This window comes from Tetrahymena thermophila (genome assembly GCF_000189635.1).
Source record: "Tetrahymena thermophila SB210 genomic scaffold scf_8253891, whole genome shotgun sequence".
NCBI classification, from domain to species: Eukaryota; Ciliophora; class Oligohymenophorea; order Hymenostomatida; family Tetrahymenidae; genus Tetrahymena; species Tetrahymena thermophila.
This window is the reverse complement of record NW_002475961.1, coordinates 222,892-249,088: the sequence shown is the minus strand read 5'-3', so window position 1 is coordinate 249,088 and position 26,197 is coordinate 222,892. Positions and strand designations below refer to the sequence as shown.

The 26,197-nt window shown below is 21.7% G+C and overlaps 8 protein-coding genes across 8 annotated transcripts; 5 read left to right on the top strand and 3 right to left on the bottom strand. All coding sequences in view use genetic code 6, as the record gives it.

The window, feature by feature from the left end:
- Positions 1 to 418: 418 nt before the first annotated feature.
- On the bottom strand, positions 419 to 4,722 carry TTHERM_00683170 (cyclic nucleotide-binding domain protein; the record flags this gene model as incomplete). Its single annotated transcript, XM_001027353.2, has 9 exons — positions 419 to 1,087; positions 1,149 to 1,770; positions 1,835 to 1,946; positions 2,079 to 2,383; positions 2,439 to 2,709; positions 3,168 to 4,012; positions 4,061 to 4,229; positions 4,293 to 4,340; positions 4,470 to 4,722. The coding sequence occupies 9 exons, from the start codon at positions 4,720 to 4,722 to the stop codon at positions 419 to 421; spliced, it is 3,294 nt and encodes a 1,097-aa protein (XP_001027353.2).
- A 587-nt stretch (positions 4,723 to 5,309) lies between these two features.
- Positions 5,310 to 7,778, top strand: TTHERM_00683160 (type III restriction enzyme, res subunit; the record flags this gene model as incomplete). The annotated part of the gene is made up of 5 exons (XM_001027352.2): positions 5,310 to 5,426; positions 5,479 to 6,195; positions 6,414 to 6,925; positions 7,079 to 7,216; positions 7,274 to 7,778. The coding sequence occupies 5 exons, from the start codon at positions 5,310 to 5,312 to the stop codon at positions 7,776 to 7,778; spliced, it is 1,989 nt and encodes a 662-aa protein (XP_001027352.2).
- Positions 7,779 to 8,115: 337 nt separating this feature from the next.
- Positions 8,116 to 9,951, top strand: TTHERM_000683159 (type III restriction enzyme, res subunit family protein; the record flags this gene model as incomplete). Its single annotated transcript, XM_012800905.1, has 4 exons — positions 8,116 to 8,242; positions 8,293 to 8,828; positions 8,883 to 9,089; positions 9,151 to 9,951. Exons 1-4 carry the CDS (start codon positions 8,230 to 8,232, stop codon positions 9,949 to 9,951), a joined length of 1,557 nt encoding a protein of 518 aa, XP_012656359.1. The 5' UTR covers positions 8,116 to 8,229.
- Positions 9,952 to 11,244: 1,293 nt separating this feature from the next.
- Positions 11,245 to 15,881, bottom strand: TTHERM_00683150 (cyclic nucleotide-binding domain protein). Its single transcript, XM_001027351.3, has 8 exons — positions 15,514 to 15,881; positions 15,029 to 15,362; positions 13,985 to 14,841; positions 13,552 to 13,825; positions 13,200 to 13,498; positions 12,973 to 13,030; positions 12,320 to 12,920; positions 11,245 to 12,151 (listed from the first exon to the last, which is right to left on the bottom strand). Exons 1-8 carry the CDS (start codon positions 15,767 to 15,769, stop codon positions 11,426 to 11,428), a joined length of 3,405 nt encoding a protein of 1,134 aa, XP_001027351.2. The 5' UTR covers positions 15,770 to 15,881; the 3' UTR covers positions 11,245 to 11,425.
- A 2,689-nt stretch (positions 15,882 to 18,570) lies between these two features.
- Positions 18,571 to 18,984, top strand: TTHERM_000683149 (transmembrane protein, putative; the record flags this gene model as incomplete). Its single annotated transcript, XM_012800904.1, has 1 exon — positions 18,571 to 18,984. One exon carries the CDS (start codon positions 18,571 to 18,573, stop codon positions 18,982 to 18,984), a length of 414 nt encoding a protein of 137 aa, XP_012656358.1.
- A 1,892-nt stretch (positions 18,985 to 20,876) lies between these two features.
- Positions 20,877 to 21,215, bottom strand: TTHERM_000683148 (hypothetical protein; the record flags this gene model as incomplete). Its single annotated transcript, XM_012800903.1, has 1 exon — positions 20,877 to 21,215. One exon carries the CDS (start codon positions 21,213 to 21,215, stop codon positions 20,877 to 20,879), a length of 339 nt encoding a protein of 112 aa, XP_012656357.1.
- Positions 21,216 to 22,454: 1,239 nt separating this feature from the next.
- Positions 22,455 to 23,033, top strand: TTHERM_00683130 (hypothetical protein; the record flags this gene model as incomplete). The annotated part of the gene is made up of 1 exon (XM_001027349.3): positions 22,455 to 23,033. The coding sequence occupies one exon, from the start codon at positions 22,455 to 22,457 to the stop codon at positions 23,031 to 23,033; it is 579 nt and encodes a 192-aa protein (XP_001027349.1).
- A 1,656-nt stretch (positions 23,034 to 24,689) lies between these two features.
- TTHERM_00683120 (protein phosphatase 2C containing protein) lies at positions 24,690 to 26,135 on the top strand (the record flags this gene model as incomplete). Its single annotated transcript, XM_001027348.2, has 3 exons — positions 24,690 to 25,272; positions 25,474 to 25,715; positions 25,881 to 26,135. 3 exons carry the CDS (start codon positions 24,690 to 24,692, stop codon positions 26,133 to 26,135), a joined length of 1,080 nt encoding a protein of 359 aa, XP_001027348.2.
- Positions 26,136 to 26,197: the final 62 nt, after the last annotated feature.

Sequence of the window (26,197 nt, the reverse complement as noted above, 5' to 3'; positions counted from 1 at the left end):
AAAATTGATTTAAATAAAGTTATTTAAAAGTAATTATTTCTAAAATTAATTGGATTTATCATAGATTATAATTATCTATTTTATATGATATGTATTTCATTTATTTATTTATTTATAATTTCTTATAATATGTAGGAATTTATTAACAATTGACAGATTTTTCTCTATTTTATTATTTTTTTTCTTGTTTTTTAGAATTACTTTTTAAACACTATTTAATAAAATTTGTTTTTATAAAAAGATAATATGTTTGTAAAAATATTGACTGTCTCTACTCAGAAAGTAAATTTTAAAAAATCTATCTTAGTTTAATAAATTATTTTGATTATTATTTACTTACTTACTTACTTACTCCTTATTAATAATATATAAATATAAATAATTTAGTTTATTTTTGTTTATTATATCAAAAGATATTTCATTGTTAATTTAAAGTTGCCATTTGAGACACCTTTGATTTTTAAACTATTATTTTCTTCTTTTTATTGAAAACATTCTTTTTTTAAATCATGTTTTTTTTGATGATTTCTTTATGATTATAGCTAGGAAAATATATAGTGTAATCTTTATATTTATCAAAAAGCCAGTAAGCTAATGACTCATTCCAAGTTGCAAATATTTATTTATCATTAAATTTTCCATTATAATTATTTTAATCAACAATTTGATTTTTATTTGAAATTAGGTCGATTGATGCATACTAATTCTATTAATCTAAATGTATTTATTTTAAAGTTTGATGCTTTTTATAATTATTATTAAATGTAGACTCATTCATTTCAGGTATATTTTTTAATTTACTTTTCTTTTAGTGCCTTTTATGCGTTTCTTCTTAACCTTCTTTCATTTGTTTTTGCTCTTCAATTAAAGGACTGGTAAAGACTGAACAATTATTTTATTTTTCTGCATATTCTTTCATTTAAGAAGAATAAGATGGAGATTCTATATGTTATTATTATTCTTCTCTTGTCTCTTCTTTAAAAGAACACATTTTTGATTTAGATCTTAATCGTGTCGGAGTAATATGAGAACTATTTTAAATAATTATTTCATTCTATTGCTAATCCTCTTAGATATTATATGTCAACTATTATTTACCATTTAAAACAAATAATCAAAAAGTTTATTTTAAATACAAATTTAATTACAGAATAGCAGTCTGAAGCTTTACTAAATATCATGTTTTTCGAAACATGAGGAACTTATTCAATATTTTTTTCTGAATTATTTTGGTCTTCACTTTCGTTATTAATTTGTTCTTAAAATTCTGAAATATACCTTAGAGTCGACATATTATCCTCAGTTTATTCTAATTTCGATTCTTCGTTTCTTTTCTTTACTGTCCATTTTAAGGATTTCTTTTTTCTTTCAAACTTTTACCTCTCTTAATTTACAGATTTATTTGATTTTGGAATAATAAAAGGATTAATTTTTGAAAAATGGACAAAGTGGCAATCTTAGTACAGATGTTTATCACTTTAGCAAAAGAAGCAATTTAAATCTTAAATTTGAGACAAATCATTTTTAAAGGCTAAGAGATCCTAAGATAATTTGAACTTTTCGTAATCTTAATCATTTTATTTCAAAATTTAAATTAGCTAAGATCTTACGATTTTAACTACTATTGATTTTTTAGAACACTTGGCAATATAGTTTTACTTTAAGTTTGTAAAAAATTCAAATTCGCCAATACATTTCCCTACTCCTAGTCTTTTAATTTATTTTTGTGTTCTTTCTTTCAAATTAAATATAGAAGACTTTTAAAACTACCTTTAAATTAATTAAACTTAATTACTTACTTAAAAAACTCAATTAAAAATTTAAAAATCTTTACTTTAAATTTATTTTTTCTTTATCATCTTTATCAATATAAACATTCTTGTTTTCATCTTATTCATTTTTAATATTTTATTCTTCGCTGTTAAATTTATCATACATCAATGTAACTTATTTAACAATAAAGACAATAAATATAAAATATTGATCACATCATTTCAAAAATTAAAATATTAATTTTAACAATAAAAAAAATAGTATGAAAAATAAATAAACAAATTTAAATAATTTTAATTAATTACTTTCTCCTTTAACGATCAAGTAGAGAAAAGGATCGTCATTGTGCTAATCCCTAAGAGTTAAATATTCACCTTTTATGTATGTTTCTTCTTCAAGGTGTGTGTAGAGTAAATTAAGAGACTAGGTAGATAATTTTTATTAGAAAAATGGAAATTGACATAAAAATTTTTTATTTGATTCAATAATCAGCTTTTATTTCATTTCGTTTCCAAGCTAATTTAAAGCTTCCTTTTCTTCTTCTAAAGATTTCTTGCTAAAATGCTCATAATTTTTCTTTAAGTGAATATTCATTTCCCTTTATAGTTCTCTTTATAATTTAGTTTAACTTTATATCAAAATTAATTTAAATAAATAAAAATTACATTTTAACCTTCTTTCTTTTCATATATCTATTTAATATATTTAGATTCCTTTTAAAGCTTTCAGATTACGAGTTTACTTCTCTCAAAATATCACCAATCATATTAACCAAAAAGGCATACAAGATACAAGAAATCAGCATCCAAAAAGATGTAAAAATTTACTCATATTGAGTATTTACAGACATAGAAAATGAGCTACTCATTGTTAAAAATGCCCAATATTATGCTTCAAAATATAATTACCACCACTCACTTTTATCACCATTTACACCTTTTAATTTAACACAATTTAAATAAATATTAAGATTGATTACAATAAATAAATAACTAATTAATAAATATTAGTCCATGAAAGAATTAGTTAAAAAATTCAGAAAATTATTAATAAGCTACTTATATTTAATTTTAAATACAAAAGGCTAAAATAAATAAAATTTATTAATAAATTTTAATAAAGCTCAACCAATAAAAGAATAATTCGTATATGTCAAATATTTTCAAATTTAAAAATTTAACTGGTTATGAGATATATCTAAAATACTCACGATCTTTATGTTGATTATTCAATAATTAAAATAACTACTTAAATTTCCATAAGAATTCTATGATGATAGTTAAATAGATTATTTGTTTTTAAAGTAATTATTTTTTTTTAGTGTATTTGATTAAATAGATATTCTTTACATTAAACTAAATAAGAAACTTTTCAAATAAAATATAATTTTTTACCATTGAGAAACCATGCATTCTTCTCTTCTAAAATGTATTTTTCAAACTAGCCAAATGCATAATAAGAACAAGCCATAAAATGAGTCAGTAGAAGAATTTAAAAGACCAATTTTAGAAATTAAATATACTAAGGATATTTGATGTGCTACAAAACAAAGAATTCAATTTTATTCATAATTATCGAAATTCCTTAAAGTTTTAAAAGTAGGGGTAAATGAAGCAAAACGTTGTAAAATATATTTTCTGATTATCTTCCCTCAAAAATTAAAGGGAGGAATTCGAAGAAAAAATATTCTTTGATATAGATTCTAAATATTTGCTTTCGGTCTGTTATAAACTAGCCGTGGTGATAGCAAAATGTATTCATTGAAAGAAGCATTTCGGATATCCAAGCAGCAATAGCTATTTAATGAAATAATTCTTCATAGCTTCCGAAATCAGCATTAAAAAAAATATGGAGTGAGGTGATGTACAAATAAAAGCTGCTATAACATGCGATTATTAAATTTATGCAAATTCTCAATTTATTTTCTGGGTTAAAAAGAGGAATAAAGCTGAGTAGATCAAAAAATAAATTTTCCATAATTTAAAATAATTTAATAATCTAATCAAACATCAAAATAGAAAAGATTCTGTGGTTAAGTAATTTATAATTACTGAATTCATAATCTATTGGATCATTAATTATGCTGCTAATATTCTTATTAAGGCATCTAGTTCTACCAAAGCTTGTAAATTGTTGTATGTAATTTAATATTTTGGGTTTTACTCTAGTTAGCATAAACAGCGATAGGATTGCTCCATTATTTTTATTATTTTTCATGCTTTAAATACCTTTTCTTCTTCTATTTAATAGGCATTATTATATAAACATTATTCAAAAATAAATTTACTATTATTTATGTTAATCACTACAATCTAATACTTCTACTTTAATATCACGAGTATCACATTTTTAAACTTATATCATAGAAAGGTAATTTAAGCTAGGACTATTGGTGCTTTCTTTCTTAGATATATATAATGAGCATTTTTGATCTTATTGTTTTTAAATAACCTTGTCTTTAAAAAACAAAAATAATTGTATTAAAAAAATAAAAATTCACATTAATTGATTAAAACTACCTTATTTATTAACTTAAAAAACTTCACTAATCTTCATTCCTGTGACTTCTATTAATTAATTTATTTATTTAATTAATTATATATTAAATAAACAAACGCTCTAACAAACTATCATACATATTGATAATCTAAAAAGAAAAATATCCATAAATTCAAATATATATATTTAACAAATACCAGGACTTAATTGGTTGATATCTATTTTTTATTCATCTTATTAAAAGCTATATGGTTCAAGGCTCTGTATTTCCACAATTGGATAATTTTAATTTTTCTAACTTTTACTCCCGGTTTGTATATTTACTTGTTTAATTGTTTCATCATCTTCAAAACAAAAAGATGTTTCATTCTTTAAGTTAATATTTTTATAGGTGTGACTTTCGTTAGCAGGAAACATTTATCTGTTTGGATCAAATGAATCGCAGCTCATTCTTATTTATAAACTGTGTTGATATTTGATCTTTTTAATGGATTTTATTTCAAGATAGAACTTTGTTGTATTACTTCAACTTTTAATTGAGTAAATTAAATTTGTTTTTTATGTTTTTATTTGAAGACAAAATCTGAAATAAATAATTATTGAAAGAAATTAAGAAATCAATTTCCTACTACAATACCACAGCAACTTTTACGACTCAAATTCATGTTATTTTATTTATTATTATTACCTTAATTTTGAATTAAACTCATATGCATAATAAGTAAGTTAAATAAATGCTGTAGTTAGTTATTCTGACTAATAATTTTAGTTTGTAAATATTTAAATTAAATATTACCATAAGGTAATTTGGTTAGAATGCTTTTTCACTGAGCTTACATTAAAAAAGAGCAAACACCTTCAACTTGGTTTCAATAAATTTAGAAGGTAAAATTATTTATTGATTAATTATAACTTCAATACATTTTACTAATTAGGGTATGGATTGTAGTTAATTTATATACTTCTGATTAAAAATGTTAGAATGTTCTGATTGACTGTCTTTTTTTCTTTCTGTGTGTTTTTGTTTCCATTCTTCAATGGTAAGCAAAATTAGTTAATAGAATTACTATTAATATAGAGATAACAATCACTTTAGAAGAATCTTGAATTAATTTAATATTTTGTTACTTTTTCTTCTACTCGCAAATATTAAAGTAAAAAATATACAAGTTAAAGTAAATGCTTAAGTTGTTCTAAAAATAATAGGTATTCCCTATTTTAAGTACAGCATTAAAGCCTTCATTTGGCTTAGCCAATAGATTGCCTTTTGATTTAGCAAAATGCAAGATTAACCCTTATATTTTAGGATTTAGTTTGACATATAGATAGCAATTTGGATTTGCAAATGTAGCACTTCCCTCATTCAATTACAATATTCATGAAAAAATAAAAAAGGCACTTGAATCTCAAAATATTTTCACACCATCACCTATATAAGATTTAGCAATACCAGCTTTACTCAACCAAAATCATAATAATTTCTTCTTGGCTGCATAAACTGGTACTGGAAAGACCTTAGCTTATCTCATTCCTATTATTTCATAATTTAAAAAGCTTGAAGAAGCCAATCATAATTAAAGATTAACAACCCCTAATAGACCAAGTATAATAATTATAGTGCCCACAAAAGAATTAGCCAATTAGTTAGAAGACGAATGCAAAAAATTAATCCATTTTGCTAAATTTACTTGTCTAGGAGTAAATAATTCAAAAGTATTTATGAGAGAGAAAAAAGCACTTGATGAAGGAGTAGATGTGTTGATAGGTACTCCCGATAGAATTGAGCGTCATAGAGAAAAAGGAAACTTATTCTTAAGCAATGTTTCTTACTTCGTTGTTGATGAAGCAGATACTTTCTTAGATTCTGGATATAAGGAAGTAATTGAAACTTACATAAAGACAATAACTCATAGGCAAGAATAAGTAAAAAATATTAATCAATTAATTTGTCTATTCAATAATTTGATATTTTAACATAATTTTGAAAAAATAATTTATTAAACACTCTCTAAAACAATAATTCTTGATTTTAAGCAAGGCTTAAAAAAGATGTTATTGAAAAATATTTATTTTTGAGGAATTTTAAATTTTAGCTTTCAAATAATAAGAAAATGTTAATTATTATTTTTATTTTTAAATAGATAAAAGAGGGTAATTATAGCAAAAATATTCCAAAAATGATCTTCGTAAGTGCAACTTATACTGGATAATTAAGATTACTCTTCGAATCATCCTTTGATAATTTCAAAAAAATAAAACTAATTATTGATAAAAAGACTCATATGAATTTGTAGCATATTGAGCATGAATTTATTCATTGTCAAGGCATAGATAAAAAAGAACCTATCACTAAATTATTAAAAGAAATTATGCCAAAGGCTTAAAAGCAAGATGGCAGTATAATGATATTTTGTAATAGTATTCCTTCATGCAGATCATTAGATTATACTTTATCTGAGGAAGGATATGATGTAGTTAGTTTCCATGGTGATATTCCTAAGAGATTAAGAATACAAAATTTTGATAGATTTAAGTCAAGAGAATCAAAAATTATGATTTGCACTGACTTAGCTTCTAGAGGTCTTGACTTCCCTTTTCTAACTCATGTTGTTAATTATGATTTCCCAATAACAACTTCTGACTATTTGCATAGGTATAAAATTTTTAAAATATTTTCTTTTATAAATGTGATATCTTCTTTCATATTTTTATATTTTTCTAAGCAAATACATTGTTTTTAGATCATTTAAATTTAAGGATGAAATTTATTTTATTTTTTTATTAACTAATTTATAAATTTATTTAGAGCAGGAAGAACTGGCAGAGCAGGACGTAAGGGAAGTGTGATCAGTTTATATCATAATAAAGATAATAATATTATAAATGAACTCAAGAAGTCTCATGATAATAAAATTCCAGTGAATATTAAGGGTTCTTAATACGCGTATGACTGACTTAGACTAAATTTTATAATTTTAAACATATGTTTTTATAAAAATAGAACAATTAATAAAGAAGTGCTTCAGAGATTAAAATAAAAATCAGAAGAAAGTAGTGAATTAAATAAATATGAATAGTTGAAATAGAAGTTGATTGAAGACTCTAAAAAAGCTTAGCTAATTCCTTATGTTCCCAAATCGTATATAGAATTTAAGAGTAATTATGAGAATGGTAAACTTATTACAGCAGCTAAAAAGGGCAACTCTGATTTAAAGAAATAATTGAAAAATTATATCCCAGAAATAAATAGAGATAAAGAGTAGCTTAAAGAGTTAGAATCATAAGTAAAGGGAGTTAAAAAGAAATATAAATTGCTTAATTAAAATAGATTTAAAGATCTTAAAGGGCGTATTCGCGCTCTAAAGAGAAACATACAAGTTAAGTAATTAAAAGAAAAAGGTTAACTACATGTCCTAAGAAAACATAAATTAATAGAATCAAATTTAAAGAGATAAACCAGAGTTAGAAAGCAAAAGGCTAGAGAGCAATATGCTCCTAAAAAATGATTTATTTTTAACACAATCAATCAATCAATCTTATTTTGTAATTAATTAATTAATAAATGAATAAATATGTCAAAATGTTTTTGTATTAAAATCTATTTTAATTTAAATAAATTTAATTTTTTTTTAATTAATTTTTTTGATTTAAGAAAGAATTTGATTGATAAATAAGATTTGTATGATTTGCTATTTATGATTAAATATGATACAAATATAATGGCATATTTTCAATCGTTTGCTTTTTTTCAAATTTAAAGAAATAATATTGATTGAAAATTTTTAAATTGCTCAGATAATATACAAAAAAACAATATTTGTTTAATCTTACTTTAAAAATTAGAAATTTAATTAGGATCATTAATTAATCTAAATACTGATAAAGCAAAAGGAAGTAAAAGATTTATTAAAAGGTGCTTAAAAATATCTGCGATTCAAAATATTTAGTATAATAGAAATGAATTTGTAGGGTAAATTATTAATAAAATTATATTAGTTAGTATTAAAATATTTTTAATAGAATGGAAACAGGAATATAAAAGCATTCGTCATAAGATCTTTAATATTGACAAAGATCTTGGAAAATAATTATAAATGAATAAATCTTCTACATCGAAAAATGATATATCTAGCATAATGAAGGTTACTGAAAAATCTGATTTTGATAGGGAAAAAGAAAGAGATTAAATTTTTAAATAAATAAAATTTCTAAAGCAAGAAAATGAGAAATTTAAAGATAAACTAAAAAATTTTGAGAAAACTCCTCAATATTTATAGAAAATTTAATTGATGAGCGAGAGCTTAGAATAAAAAATGAGCGAATTTAAAATATAACAAATGGAAATATTTGATTAAATTGCAGAAGAAGAAGAGTAATTGGAAAATGAATTAGAGATTTTTAATGAAAGACTCCCTTACTATGAAAATTCAAAATTCGAAAATATAGAAAAAAAGAAAGGAATCTTTCAAATATGCGAAGAAGTAGAGTCAGATGCAGATGAAGAATAAAGTTACATGAATAATTAATAAAATAAGAAGGTTTACTAAAAGCACTTCGTAATTTAAATTTTTTAATCATACTAATTTTTTATTTATTTAAAATAATTAAAGACAGATAAAGAAAATGATTCACAGAGTGGGAATTTAGAAGAAACGATTGAAGATATTGACTAAGAATTAGAGCATTTAAAATAAAAAATTGATGTAATAGATAAAAAAATTGTATAAAATGGAGGTAAAAATCAAGGCTGGACTAATCAAGATTAATAAGATTTTCTAAAAATTAGAGTACGCCATAAAAATTAGATTACAAAGCAGGTACATTAATTAAATTTAATGCTTTGTATTTTTTTAAAATAAGAATTTATTTTTAATAAAGGCTTTCTTAAATGATTGCTTGAGTATATTAGGAATGTTTGACGAACAGTAAATAAGAGAACACATAGATAAATTTTAAAAATATTTATAATTTGAAGAAGATAAAAAGAGTTTGATGTAAACTTACAAAGATCTCAAGGAAAAAAGAAAAGAAATATAGCTAGAATAAATAAGAAAGGAAGAAGTTAATTAGAATTAAAAGAAGTAGCTAGAAGAGTAATAAAAAAAGTAAACTACAATTTTAAGAGAAAAATAGAAAGAAGAAATTCTTCAATGGAAATTAAAGAAATAAGCTAAAGAAGAAGTAAAAAGTGAAAGTGCTAAAATGATGTTAGACGAAGAATAAAGAGAGCGTGAAAGAATCAGAAGAGCTCAGCTTGAAGAATAAAAAAGATTAGTTGAAGAATACAAGCAAATTAAAGAAGTAGAAAAGATGAGATAAAAAGAAAGAGAAGAATATGAAAAAAGTATTTCTAAGAGGCTTATAACTTCAAGTGATAAAGAAAGAATTAAGTAGAAAGAAGAAGAGATGATTAAAAAAAAGTAAGAAATAGCCAAAAAGTAATAACTATTAAAAGAAGAGTCTTAAGTTAAAAAGTAAAAACACGATGAGCTTAAGTAAACTAAATATGCTTATGTTCCAAGTAAGTTAAATGAAAAAACTACTGCTTCAAAAATGAAAGAAGGAGAAAAGGTTGAAACTGGAAAAGTTGATCGTTTCGGATCTTGTGCTTAAACATTTGGAGGAGCTCCTGTTAAATTTACAGGTAGAGCAGTGCCTTCTTGGAGAAATGGGGTTTGATTTTGGAATAAAAATATACACAGAGTTCTATTAAATCTCATTTATTGAGGAAAATTATATTCTAAAAAGATATGATTAAATATTTAAAAAAATTCTAAAAGTAGAAAATAATTAATTAATTAATTAATTAATTGCAAACAAATTATTTTATATTAAATTAATAGTTAATAAATTAAATTTAAAATTTACATAATAAATATCTAATTTAATTTATTGCTTGACAATAAGATAATATTACTAAATTTTTTTAAAAAATAATATTTTGATGGTTATTTGTAATTAAGATAGAAATATTTATTAAATTAAATTCAAATAGCCGAAGGTTTTTCTTCCAAAATTTTCAAGTCTTTTGAAAAAATAAATTGTTTTTATTTTAAATTTTCTGTAAAATTTAAAAATAATATTATAATGATTATTTGTAATTAAGATAAAAATAATTAAATTCAAATAGCGGAAGGTTTTTCTTCCAAAATTTTCAAGTCTTTTGAAAAGATAAATTGTTTTTATTTTAAATTTTCTGTAAAATTTAAAAGTAATATTTTGATTATCATTTGCAGTTAAGATAGAAATATTTATTAAATTATATTCAAATAGCGGAAGGTTTTTCTTCCAAAATTTTCAAGTCTTTTATTGAAATGATCTAAATTTAACATTTGAATTAACATATATGATGATTTATTTGTATTTACTAAAAGAAACATTAAAATAAGGTACAGTAAGTCTTTTGATATTAGCTTTTATCAATAAAAAGTAATTATGAGCTTCATTAAAAATAAGTTATGTTGTGTATTTTAAAATATATTTTTTAGTATCGAAATTTTTATTTATTAAAGTTAATCTAATTAATCTTCATCAAATTATTCAAATGATTTATAATAATAAATGTGATTAAATAGCTTTTTGAATAAGCTAATTACAAATTATAATATTATTTAATATATATGTAAATATTTTCACTTTTAAAAACTATTGATTTAAATAATGAAGAGTTAACACAAGCACAATATATTTATAAAATAAGAAAACAAAAAATAAATAAATAAATAATAATTATTTTTAAATAAAACCAAAAAATTAGCTTACAAAATATTTCCTTATTTTTATTATTTAATAATAATTTCATTTTGTATTATTTTAATTTATTTAGTAAGTCTTATTATTGATTTACATATTAAATTTTTGATATAATTTTAATATATTTTTTGTTATGAAGTAAAAAATGAAATACAAAATCAAACAAATAATATTAGAAATAAAAAGAGTAAAGATAAATTAATAAGATTTTAAACAAGGATTTCGGTTCATTACATATGAAAATAGCAAATTAAAGGAATAATAAATAGCTATTGAAGTATAATATTCAGTTTAACTCCTTATAAAATAATTTACTTTTAAAATGAAAACATTTCGAAGATTTTAATATGGTCTGAATATTCTTTTAAAAGGAAATTAAATATCCACTTTTACTTAATATTCAGTTAGTAGAAGGTTAAATTTCAAAAATACTGCGCTTCTATTTGCTTTTTTGTATTATTTTTTATGTAGTCTATATCACAGAAAACTTATTCAAAATGTTAGAAATGTTATATCTTGGGTAGTAGTATTTGAATTCTTTGACAAAATCAAATTTCCATTTATCTTAACATGTATCTAGTGTTTGTAAAGCTTAGTTAATTGTGAAATTAAGATTTTTTAGTGATCCATAATTATAGTTAGAATCTTTCCACATTACTGAGACACTCTTTCTTTTATTAGCAAACTAGCTCTTATTTAATTTTTTATCAGCTTAGAAGTCAATTAGTGAACTATTCTATATCGAAGATGGATAAAGTTAATCCAATTTTTCATTCTTAGTGCTTATAGTATCTTGTTAAGCAGAGTCTTTATGAGTAAAATTACTCTCCGAATAGCGCTTTAAAGGAGTATTTACACTTAATTTGCTTTGTTTATTTTTATCTAAAGTACGAGATGAAGGATCTCTGTATATTTCAGATTAATATGAAATACCGTCTTCTACAGATGGCATCATATATGTATTCTCACTTCTTACGTCTTATTCTTACTTATAAGAATGTGTTGTAAAAGAAATAGATCTTCTTTATTTTAATGGAATTTATATGTTAGAGCTATTAAGCGAATGCTAAGATATCATAACTTGTTAAAGATCAGGTAGGACATTATCTTCTAAGCTTTGTATATACTTTAAATATAAAAATATTTAGATTACTTCTTTTAGATATTTTAATTCTAATTTAAATAAATAAACCAAATATAAAAAAATTAAAATTATTAAATCAAAAAAAACATTTAGAAATTTATTTGAATTTGGTAATTTTTATGTAAAAATTTTTAAGGAATGTTTTTCTACCTGCTAATTCATTAAATTTGTATTCACTTAAAGTTAGTCTTTCAAAGAGTTTATTCTGTCTATGGTATCTTCTAAAGTCATATTGCTTTAAGATTGTTCTTCATCGCCTTCAATGTAAATGAATTAAGTTTTTAGCTTTCTCTTCCTCTAGTACTAGCTATTTCTTGTTTATTCTTGAGATTGTACAGATTTCATGAATGCAAGTGAGGAAGATTTGTCAATATTAACCATTCCACAATTTGAAAAGAGGTGATCTTTACTGTGGCAAAAAATACATTTTTCTCCCAAAAATTAGTACCTCTGAGTGTTTATAATTCTGTCCTTCATTTCCATAAATATTTGGTAATCTCTGTCATTTTTTTTTATAATTTCAAGCAATTCAAGTCTTTTAATCTTTATGAAAATAGAATTTTTGGTGCATTTGACAAAGTAATCTTATTTAATTCCTGTTATTAATTCTGTTGTACCAAAAAACTCTCCACTCACTAGCGTTTTAGCAGATTTTTCTTTATGATTTTGTTCTTCTTAAAAGGGACAATCACTATATGATGAATTATCTATCTGGGAGTATCCTTTTAAAATCCTCTAAATATCAACTTTTCTAATTTATAAGAACTTTAAATAAAAAAAAATTATATTTTCATTAAAAATACTTGCTTTCTTCAGGAAGGTGTGTATTACTTACAAAGTTACTTTTCACGTAAATTTCAGCTATATTTAAAAAAACAATTAATTAATTATTTATTAAATTATTATCTATCAAAAATCTAATCACTCAAAGAATAACTAACTAATTATTTGGAAAATAATGATTATAAAATATTAAGAAAAATGTATAAAATATCTTTCATAAGATTAAAATTTAGATAAATATTTGTACCTTATCCTTGCAATAAAAGATAAAAATAGCAATCTGATTGTTTTAAAGGTTCGATGATCTATCCCTCATTATAAAATTCTGTCAACATTATATGAGGTATTTGTTTATTTATTTTATTAGAAAAAATTTGCCAAAAGCAAGGATATTTTTTGAGAATCTGAATCTTAGATTAATCCATGAGAGCCTACTAAAGCGGTTTATTCAATTTAGAAAGAATTTAATCTTCTTACCATATTTCTTCTTCTTACTTTTATTGGAACTTTTTGTGCATATCTTCAGCCATTTCCTGAAGTAAAGATCTGTTCATAAATTAACTCAAATTATTTAATTGTAAGAGTAATTTTAAATTTACAAAGTAATATTGCTGTAACTTGAATAGCTGCAAAGAGCTTTTAAATCTTGTGTATAATTTTGAACTCTTTGGTAATAACTTTTAAGTATATTTTTTAAGCTAGCAAACACATATGCAAAAATCAATATTGAAAAAATTGACCAAAAAGATTAAAGGAATAGTTGGAATTGATCTTAACTTCCATATCTATCTGAAGACATTTTGCCAAAAAAATAAGCCCATTAAAAAGCTGTGAAATATTAGAAAATCTTATCATTCTATTTTGGTTCATTTACTTTTTTATAAATTTCAATAAAATAAAGCATTTTAATTTATTTTCATAATAATTTATAAATTAAGAAATTCAAATTATTTCAAAGCTAATTAAACAATTAAATTAATTTAAATAATTCAATTTAATAATTAAAAAAAATTAACTAAAATAAAAAATTACTTGAATCAAACCAGCTATAACTTCGTTTGAGTGATTTTGATTAAATTTAAGCAATTATGAAGTAAATACAAGCGATAAGATGAAAGAAAAATAGTAATTTTGAAAATAACAAAATTACATCAATTTTGAAGTAATTATTTTTAAGTGTTTTAAGCAAAAAAAGTTTGATTTTATCGAGTGCTATATTTACAGTAAGTATTTTAAATAGTAGAGGAATTCGCATATATTAATTTTAGAAGAGTACGAGGTACACGATTTCAAAAATAAATGGAATAATTTCTATGTGAATTTTTCTAGCAATTATTTTTTAGAAAAAATTATGCTATTTATTCAGAAATTCATTTTTTTATAAAGTAATAATCAATAGCTACACAATTAAATCTATAATCCATATTGATAGAGTTGATATCATCAAGGTATTTTGTAATTTGGAAGAGCTCAGGACATCGAATATTATTTACAAAGAAGATATATACAGATAGATTATATTCCAAGATGTTATAATAATAGTATATAAAATAAATGATAAACTATTCTCATTAAAAGCTATTTCAATAAGATTTTTTACCCAGTTAAGGAACAAAGGAAACAATTTGATCTTTTTTAATTATTTATTGTCTTTCTCTTTGCTCAAATTAATTCCATCTGACTAATTATTAGTAAAATCATCAAAATTATCTGATAAATCTCCTATTTGTTTTCTTATTTGGCTTGACAGCTGTTTAGTTTTTCCAAACAAAGTTCTCTAAAAAATATAATTAATTATATGAAATTTAATAAGCTAGAAAGTATTTTTTTCTTTTTTTTTAAAAGACTTCAATTAGTATGCTTCGCTAATGTTTTGAGTGAATTTGGAACTATTGATTAATTTATTAATCTTAATTATTTTTATAGGTAATTTAAACAATAAAAAAAATCACATCAACTATTAAAAATAATTGTTTAAATTGCTAATAAAAAGCTAATGCATTTTAATTAAAAAACATAAAAATATCATGTTATAGAAATAAATAACTAAATAAATGCTCAATTATAAAAAAATACTGGATGGTTATGTCTCGTTAATTGCTAGTATTTTCATTTACTTCTTAAATTTAACTGGCTTATTTTTTAATAGGCTCATTTTAAAGTTTTTACAATTAGTAGTTTATATTATTGAGAATAAGTACACCGTCATCAATCACACTAGCGTGGTTACTAAAAGTGTATTGCTATTCATTCTATTGTTTTGTTTATTGTGCTTATTAAAAAGCAAAACTCTATTTCTTTTAAGGCGAGTCTATAAAAAATGATGACTAGCGTAGCTGCTCGGACATATGATCTTGATAATCGCTGACATTTATTTTATTATTTAAAATCAAATCAAGTTCATTTTTATCTAGATTTTTATTTATGTATATAAAATAAAATAACATCAAGTTAAAAGACATAGTTAATAATAGTAAATTTGTTGAATAATAGCATAAAAAATTTTTAATTTCTTTCAATAAATGAATAATTTTTTAATGAATTCTAGTAAAATTAAATACTTTTGTTATTAAGGTTTGCATGCTTGTTGTAGTTTGATTTTTAATCATTTATTACTCTCTTGCTAATAGGTTTTATTGAATTATTCAATGAAGATGCTGCCATCTTCTCTGATTCTATAATGGTTTCTTTTCTTTTTGGAATATCTCGAAGTGCTTAATCATCACTCATATGCATTTACACCATAATTTTATTATCTAAAAATGAACTTTATTCTACTTTAGCATTTGCTTTTTCAGAATTTTTTTGGTAAATCATTTTCTAATCTAAGCTATTCTAAAGATCTATCTAAATATTATTTTACTTCTACTTTTTATTAATAAATAAATAAATAGCTATATTTCGATAATCTTTTCTTTTAATTTTTTTCCCACAAATTCGTGCGTGATATTATTTTGATACATAATTCTTTTAATGAAACAAGAAAATTAATAGAGCAGAAAAACCATAACTTGATAACTTGTGTTTAAAAAAGTTAACTTTAGTACTACTTACTTTTTTTATATTTTATGGATTTAGATTATCCCGATTTTAATCAGAAAAGAAAAGTTAATATTTGTCTTAATTTTAAATATTTGTTACTTAAAAATAACTGATGTAATTTAAGATATTCGACCGCTCGAAAAATTACTCTAGCTCAACAATTTCTTTATTTAAAATATAAACTAATGAAATAACTCTTTTTTTTTGTTTGTAAATAAAATATCTTAAAAAATGGTATGATTATTTTCATACACTGACTATTTTTTTTTACCTTGATTAAAAATAGTTTGTTTGGATTTGAATATTTTAAAAATATCTTTTTCTCTAAAAAGTTAAAATTTTATTTATTCATGTAGAAATTCAATTCCAACATTAATTTAGAAAATATAGATATTAATATATTTTTAAGCTTGCTTAGTTAATAATATAGATAAAAAACATTTTAAATAGTTAATAAAAAGAAAGATTTAAATTTTCAAATTCAATAAAATAAAATACAATCAATCAATCATAATTGCGATGATTAACCTAACAAAAATTTATTAAAAAATTTAATTCAGTAATTTAATAAGCCTTACTCTTTTTATAAATTTTAAATGATACTAAATAAATACTTTTAAATTATATCAAATTTCAATTAATTAATTAGCCATCAATCAATTTTTATCGAATCGAGCTTGTATAGTAAAAAGGATAATTTTTTCTTATGTTTATTGAATTATACTAAATTTAATAAATTTTTATATACATTCTTTTTATTTTATATTTTAATTGCAACCCCTCAATTAAAGTAGAAAATTTTATAAAAATAAGGTACTTCAAGCAATATTAAATTTACTTTGAATGTAATAATTAATTTATCTAAGTTGATTATCCAAAAGTTAATTTAGTATTCTACATATATTAGCTAAATTTAATATTCTCACATCTAATATTTAAAATCTTTCTAAATTGCTAAATATTTACTTATTATAGAAATTTACCAATATTTAAAAAGTAAAGCAACATATTTTTACCACAAAAAATTATACAAATCTCTAAAAATTTCAGTTTGCTATACTTAATTTCACAAAATTTAGTAACATATGGAAAGATTTTAAATTTCTCTCATTAGTGTGATTAATATAAATAGATAATTCGTTTATTATTAAAATTAAATCTATTTTTTAATATGAATTAAAACAATTTTTAATAGATTTATTATTATTAATTTAAAATAAAAAATAGAATTTATTAAGAAATTTTAGCTCCTCTTGATATTTGGCAAAAAAAATAGTAATTATTTTATTTTGAAACAAGTATATATCATATAAAATTTTGCAAAAAGCATCGATTCTAATAAAATTTAAAATGCAATCAAAACAAAAAAATTTTGAAAAAAACAATAAAATTTTTAGAAAATATTTTTTTATGAATTTTAGATAATTTTTTATTAATTTTTAAAACACAAATAATTTTATAAAATATTTATTTTAATAATAATTTTTTAAAAATAGATAGACTCTATCAAATTAAAAATTCACTATATATTTCATTGATTATATCCTTTCTAAATTTTTATGATAGTTCTGTCTATTTGCTTATTTATTTATATAAAAGAGGACCATACTTAATCATATTTTGAATTAGATTGTTATGTTATTAATATAATTATAAATTTTATCTTAAGAAAGTGAGAGGTAGCTGCACTTTTATCTATTTCACATATGAGCTTTCTATAGATTAGGTAGATTTATAGCGTTAAATAGAGCGTTTAAATATTTTATGTATTAGTTTTTGCAATAAAAAGTAATCCTCTTTACTAAAAATTGAATCTGATCCCTTTAAATTGATTAAAAAGGTATGCAGTTGATTAAATTATTTCAAGCTCTGGTACAATTCTTTAGTTAGATCTTCACCAAATAGTGGGTTATATGATATATCTAAATCAAGGAAAACCATGTTTGCAGCAATATTCGATAAAAATTACTTCAAAATTGGTAAAAAATGAGTATTTAATTTGCAATTTTTGAATGAAATTTTTAAAGAATGAAGATTAGAAAGACTCTAAATGCTATGAAGTATGCTTTATATTTATAGTTGCTCAAACTAATTAAAGGTTGAAGACATATTAATTGAAAGGGACTCAATTTTTGTTAGAGAGTTAAATAGATTCTAGAATTCTTCATTCAATTCTGGTATAACTCTAACATTGGTGAGCTTGCCCATATTCAAAGAGAATTTTTTTAATGATTTTATTTGAGATACTTTTTATAGTATTGATATTAGTTTCTCTGTATTTATAAATATAGAAAAGAAATCTAATTCCAATTCTTCTAGCTCTAACTCTCCTAAGTCTTCAAATCCTTCAAATAAGACGTCAAAGCAATCTTCAATACGCGACTCGCTTAAATTCATAACTAATTTCTTTAAATTAAGTAGCTTTTTATTGCAACCTTTCCAAGTCTTGAAGTTTCTTCCAAAAGGATTTGGCATGTATTGTTACCAAGGCTGATATCCTCCAATAAATTAAAGTCTCAACTCTTCTAAATTTTATAAGATTAACTACTTACTTTGTATTAAATCAAATATCTAAAATGCATTTGCATCTGATAAACGAGCCTTTACATCCAAAAGCTTATCTTCAAAATCAACTAGAAGCATTTATTCGTTTTTGTGGCTACAAACATCCTTGGAGCTCTGTAATAATTTACTGCATCTTCTGCATAATACGTGGTTTTTAATTAGTTTTTTTTTGCAAAACAATTAATTAAGAAATAAATCCATCAGTAATCGTTTAATTTTTGATCTTCTTTATGGTAGAATAATATTTTTTATTAGATTTATAATGGAGAAGTATTTTAATAGGGATTAGTTGCTTTCTAGCTATAATGGGAAAATATTTATTGCTTGATCTGGATTACCTATTTAGTTATGAGCTATAATTTATCTAATTATGTATAAAGGATTTCTATTAGACTAGTTATTAAATCTACTTAATTAAAAGTTGATATATTTAATAGCTATCAAATTTTGTTTGCTTAATTATAAAAATTTTTTGTTTTATTTAACTTTATTATTATTTTTTGCATCCTTTCATACATTTCATATGAAAAACAAAAATTACGTTGTTAATACAATCATTATTAAATAAAATACTGATAAGAGTACTAATATTAACTTTTCTTTTCTTGTATTTAGACTTGATAGCTTGCTTCGTTTATTTATTTTTTTAATATAGAAGTTGGTTGTATCTTTAAAATCTTTAAAATCAGAATCATTCATTTTATACAATTCATAATTTCTGATCAATTTTGTTAAATTTTTTATTTAAAATAATTTGATGGAAACATTAAAAACCGAATACTGCAAAATTTAAAATTGAATATCTACATTTATTTTTATTTGCTGAATATGAAAGTATTTATCCATTATATTATATAAAATTTAATTAAAATAGATTTATTGATTCATACTAAATTATATAAGTCGATTTTTGAAAATTGCATAGATATTTTTGCTATTTATTAAAAATTTTATTCTTTTTATCAAATTTGTGTACCATTTTTAGATTCATTTATAAATATTGTTTTCCAGCTTATTTGTTTTAAGGTAAAGATGATGGATATTTATTAGGTGAATTAAAAACAATAAAAATAATATCAATACTTTTTAAGAATACATCGCAAAATTGAAAAATAACATTTTAAATTTACTTAATTTCTGAAATAAAGTATATTTTATTTATTTTTTTAATACAATGCATAAACTTAAAACTTCTTATTTCATTAGAGACTATTTTAAAGTAAGAGTAAGAACTTTTATGATGTAAAATTAGTTCTTATAATTGCTCTTATAATATTAAATAATAGATTAATTATAGAAATTCATTTAACTTCATTTTATGCAGATTTCCTTGATGTTTTTTCATAAATTATTTAATTCTACCTAATTTTATTACATAAATAACTTTTGCAATATAAAATATTTTTTTTCTTAAAATTAAACAAAACTAAAGTAAGAACAAAAATGAATGCTCTTTAAAATAATTTATGTTTTGTTAATTTATTTTAAGCGTTACGCTTTTATCCTATTTAACTATTCAGTTAAAAACATAACATGCTTCTATTTCTATTAAAATAAAGGCTTTTTAATAAAAATTTTTTGCAAATTTAATTTTGACTACATAATCTACATCTAAAGTAAATATATTTCACTTAATATTATTTGTCTTCAATCTTATGTTTATTAAGTAGAAATCCCTAGTAAAAATTAGCTTATAATAAAGAACTACATAACAAAAAAATAGTTGCAAAATATTTTCAGATATTATTTAATTAAATTAAAAAATATTATTAAAATTTAAATTTATTCTAATAAACACTTAAAAAAAACAATTTTAATAGTTTAATCTTAAAAATTTATTGAAATTTGTATATAAAATTTATATGGTTTATTGTAAAAATATGAAATTATTCAAAAAATCATAATTGATTTTATTATTATTAAATTAATATTTACTAGTTAACTTTCATTCATTTTACAATCTTAATAACTTTTATGATAGATTTTATTGAATTAGAAATTAGTTCAAATAGCATTTTTTATTTTTAAAAAAGTAATGACAAATTTATAATAAGTGTTCTTTTTAATAAGTTGTATTTATAAGGCTTAGAATAAATAACAAACAAACAAGAAAACCAAGCAAATAATTTATAATTGTATAAGCATAAATAAGATCATTCATTATTCAATTCTTAATATTTCAGTTATTTGATTTATGATATTTTCAATAACTGCTTAAATTTATCTTTTTTATAACATAGTTTATTCATTTTTTAAAATTAATTATAAGTTAAAAAGTATTAATTGGCTTTATAGAGCTTTAGCAATTTCAGCAATATCAAAGCTATTATTGTAAATCTAATGAAAATTCACCTAGGTTTTATGAAATTTAATTAGATTAATCTTCTATTAACTTCATTGATTCTTTAGCTTCTTTTATTTAGGAGTTTTGTTTATCTAATAGCTCCCTTTTTGAAAAGATTGAATTTAGATTTTGCGGGAAATAGATTTTATAAAAAATATACTTTAAGAAAGAGAACTTTTATTGTATTTATGCCCTAGTTTAATTGGTTGTCTGCTCTTTATTGTTTTGTATATTAAATTCTCTATTGATTTGGCTGAACTAATCTTTCATATTTACATTAGACTTTATAAATTAGTTTTATACAAATGACATATAATATATTAAATAAATAAATAATTATTCAACTAATATATTTGAATTTTAAGAAATTCAAATTCTAATTAAGAAAGATTAAAAGATAATGATGTATTTTTGTGAATTTAATTTTTGAAATATATTTGATGAATTAATTATTTTATAAATACTGTTCGCATGCAATCTCACACACACACACAAATTAAAAATAACTTAACACATTATTTGCTTGTAAAATGCTTTTATACTTTTTTAAAAAATAAAAAAATTGTTAACAAATTATTGATTTTATAAATAATAATCATAAAAAACTTTAAGTCTTACAATACCATAGGTAATAAAGTGAGGTATTTGTAAAAAATTTAATGATAACTGAAAATAAATTAAAAATATTAATGAAAGAAAGAGTTTTATAAATTTAAAATGGAATTTATTGCTGATTTTTTTTTTCTTCAGAAAGTAAGTCTATTTTATAATATTAAATATTATATTTAAATAAGAAAATAATAAACTTATATAAGTTGTAATAGAGAGTAGAGTGTTGTCATAGAGCAACAAAAGGATTAGGCATTCAAAAACTTCTAATCATAATAAATACTTCTTAAATATTCTATTTTTATTTGATAGTTTAGATGATTTTTTTAAACTTTTTCCTTAATAAATTTATGGTTTGTTTGCACTAAAATTTTGTATTTATTTTACATTTACTAATATATACTCGAATTGAGTTGATTAAATCAGAAAACTTTTGGTGTAAAAAAATTATAAATACCACAAATTTTCAATTAATCATTACTGTGAATTTTTATTTCTCAATTTAAATTGAGAGATAGATTGTGATGGAAAAAGAAAACAAATCAAGTTTTTATAAATTTCTACTATAAATTTTATATTACCAAAAATATATTATTTTCCCAAGTTTATTTGAACAACATTAATATTGTAGTATATGATTATATTAATTTTATTTTTGATATTTTTAGAGAATCGTTTACAAATCATATTAAATATATTTGATAAATTCTTAAATAGTATTTTCCAAATATTTTGAATTAATTGATCAATTTACCATAAATATTTACAAATTTTTAATTAGCACTTGTTTCAAGAAGATCAATTTATGGGAAGATTAAAACCACAAATTTTAATCAATTTAGGATTTTTGCTATTTTAAAAGAAAGGTTTTTAAGCTAAAATTTAATAAATAATAAAAATTTTATAAATAAATAAATACTTTCAAAAAATAAAAAAAAAGAAATGAAATACTTACTTACTTTTGTCCTGTTAGGAATTTTAGCTAGTTCAGTTCTTGGAGAAGAGTTTTAAGAATTGGATAAGCATTTATTTAGAAAACTTAATCGCACTTTAAATGCTTACAATGATAAAATTGAATACTATTAAGGCTAAATAAATGAAACTTAATAGATTATTTAAGTTTTAACACCTTTCTTGACTAATTTGACATTTGCTCATCAATAATTTGAAGAAGAATTCAACCTCTTTTAATACTCAGATGGTTAACCAGGTTTTAGTCCAAAAGACGTTGGAGCTCTCCTTTATAATCGCTCTTAAATTTACAAAGTAAATGCTTTCCCTAGAGATGTCAAAGTACTTCCATCAATATTTGCTTTCTACAATACTGACCATTCCGGAGTTATTGATTTAGCTTAGTTTATCTATGCTGACTACTCTTTATACACAGAATTTTATGGATAGAAATATAGATAATTAGATTAACTCAATCAAAATTTAACTCAAACTGTTAATAGCAGAGAAAGACATGTTAGATTAATCAAGGATGTACTTCGTGAAGCTAATGAATATTTATTAGAATGAAAATTCTAGCTTAATAATTATAAACTATATTTGTTTCTTATGTATGAATAAATATTTTTATTTTTATGCTAGATTATTAAATGAATTTGGTTAAATATATTATAAAATTGTTAATTAATCTGAAAAACTAAATAAATAAATAAAAAAATTTAATTAAATATTTCATATTTAATATTTTTTTAAATTAATTAAATAATTTTAAACTCTTTTAAATATATTGAGAAATTTAAACATAAATTTTTGTACTCTTAACTAAAATTTTAGAAGAATCAAATGTTTTCTTGTAAGAAATAATTTATTTGGTAATTTTATTGTTTTAAAATTTATGAATTCTGGAGAATTTTTATGTTCGACAAATTAAAACACCAATTTTCATATTAGAAAATACTAAAAAAAATTTACTTTTGAGATATTTAAAAAAATTTTTTAATTGTTATTTGTTTGATAAATAAATAAATTACTTATAAATAACACAAAGTATCTAGTTAAAATAAAATAAATTAATAAACCTTTTTATTTCACCTAAAAGTTCAAATACGATTAAGGTAAGCTCTAAGTTTTAAAATTAAATGGCTTACTTACTCTTTGTTTAATGAATATCATCTTCACATTTTACAAAAAATATCTTTTATAATATTTTGCTTTTAGAAAATTTCAAAAATATATTACGTAAATTCTAACTTTTAAACAACTTTTTTTAAGTAATTTCAATCATTTGCTTTTATTTATGCTCTATAATTAAAAATGTTTATGAAAAATTTAAACATAAAAATTGTAAAGTATGTATTTTTAGAAACTTTAAAATGGTTACTATATGTTTTATGAAAATTATATTCACATTTTACAAAAATAAATATCTTTTATTTCATAAGAATAAAGTAAATTTTTTAATTTTATTTTGCTTTTTTTAAAATTTCAAAAATATATCACTTAAATTCTAACTTTTGAACAACTTTTTTATATAATTTCAATCGTTTGCTTTTATTTATGTACTATCATAAAAAATTTTAATAATTTGAAGTGATAAGAAATTGATTAATATTTAAATCTTGAAATGAATTTTGAATATACTAACTATAATTTATTATTATTTTGAATAACATTAATTTCCTTCAAACGCATGAGAATTTAATAAAAATTAGCTCCTAAAAAACAAGATAGTTTAATTCATTCATTAACTAGTTAGTTAGTCTACATAATTATATTGATAAAAGAAAAAGAACTTTATATTTTATATAATAATAAAGGAAGCATTGATTATATTTAAAATAACTTAAAAATGTATTAAGAAAGAGACAGAGAGAGATAGAAAGAGTTTTAATAAGTGTTTAGAAATTTCAAAATGAGGAACTTTAAATGTCGTCTTGAATTTAACTACAAAGAAAAGAAATTATATTTTATTTATTTAGATGTTAGCATGTATAAAGTAAATCAAAAATTTAACTTTCAAGCAAGAAGAAGAGCATTCAAATAATTAATTAATTAACTATTGACTATATTTTTTTTTGTTCAGCATGCATATGAAATAGTATTCAATCAATATTGATTATATTTAAATCAACAGAAAAATTACAATAATAATTAAAAGTCAAAAGGAAAGCTTCCTTTTTTGTTAAAAAAAATCATTATTGTAAAGGCTCAGCCTACTAAGCGAAAATGTTTTTGATGAATATGTTTGGATCAAACAATTCTTATAAAAATAAGAAAAAGAAAGGAAAGAAGAAGAAGATCGAGACGACGGCTTTAGCCAAAAATCAAGTTAACCCATTAAAAGATGTTAAAATGTTTGGTGCATTCAAAATGGGTTACGGTCCAAAGAAAACAGAGTGTCAAGATTCACACTGTATTATGGAAAAATTTATAGATGAGTGCCACTTCTTTGCAGTATATGATGGTCACGGATCTTCTGGTAAAGAAGCCAGTCAAGCTGCTAACGATTACATCTAAACTTATCTCGAAAAAAATAATAAAAAAATTAAAGGTCTAACCACTGATAAAACCAGAGAATAATTTTTAAGAGCAGCATTCAAGAGTGCTGAAAGCAAGTTAAAATCTTCAGGTATTGATTATTCTAACTCAGGAACATGCTCAATTGCTATCTTCATTTAGAAAAATATATGTTATATTGCTAATCTGGGTGATTCGAGAGCTGTTTTGTTTAGATAAACTAATAAAGAAAAGCTAGCTATAGAGCTCTCTTACGATCACAAACCTACACGTCCAGATGAGAGAGAAAGAAGTAAAAAAAATAAATTTATATTTTAGTAAAATAAAATAAAATGATGTATTTTTTATTTAACTTTGCTAAAAAACATTTAAAAGTTTAAATTTGAGACAACTTTCATTTATTTGAATAGCTACTATGTTTAAATAATTTAGATTAGAAATTTATTAAGCAAACTAGAATAGAATATAAATTTTTTTTTTTTAACGAAAATAGTTATTAGATCAGGTGGTAAGATTGAAAAGCTTATCCACGATGGTGTCCCTGTTGGTCCTTACAGAGTTTGGGCTGATGATGAAGGTCCAGGTATTGCTATGACAAGAACACTAGGAGATCTCTAAGCCAAAAAAATAGGTCTTATTAGTGAACCAGAAATATAGCGCATCGAGCTTACTAGACAAGATAAATTTATCGTAATCGGATCTGATGGTGTTTGGGATGTTATGTCTTCTGCAGAGGTATATTTTATTTCCAAATAAATATTTACTTTCATTTTTCTCTATCAAAATAATATAAAAAACCATTAACAAATGAGTATATTTTAAATTAAAAAATTATATACTTACTTTAATAATCATTTTATGCATTTTATAAAATTTATTTATTAATTAATTAATTATTAGGTTGTTGGATTTGTGCTTTAATATTAGCCACCTGCTTAAAATGAAAAGTTTGATAAAAATGATAAAGATAATGCTAATCAAGAAAATGTAGCAAGCGCATTAGTGGCTGAATGCAGAGCAAGATGGGATGATATGAATAAAAATAAAAAGAATTCCTCTAAGATTGGTGATTTGCCTTATCTTAAGTTTGGTTGTGATGATATCACATGTGTTGTAGCTTATTTAGAATTCAATGATGATGATGCTCCTAAATGATGAAAGTCAGTTCATAATATAGATGTAAGTAAAAAAGGTGAAAATATAAAAAAGATGTGTAT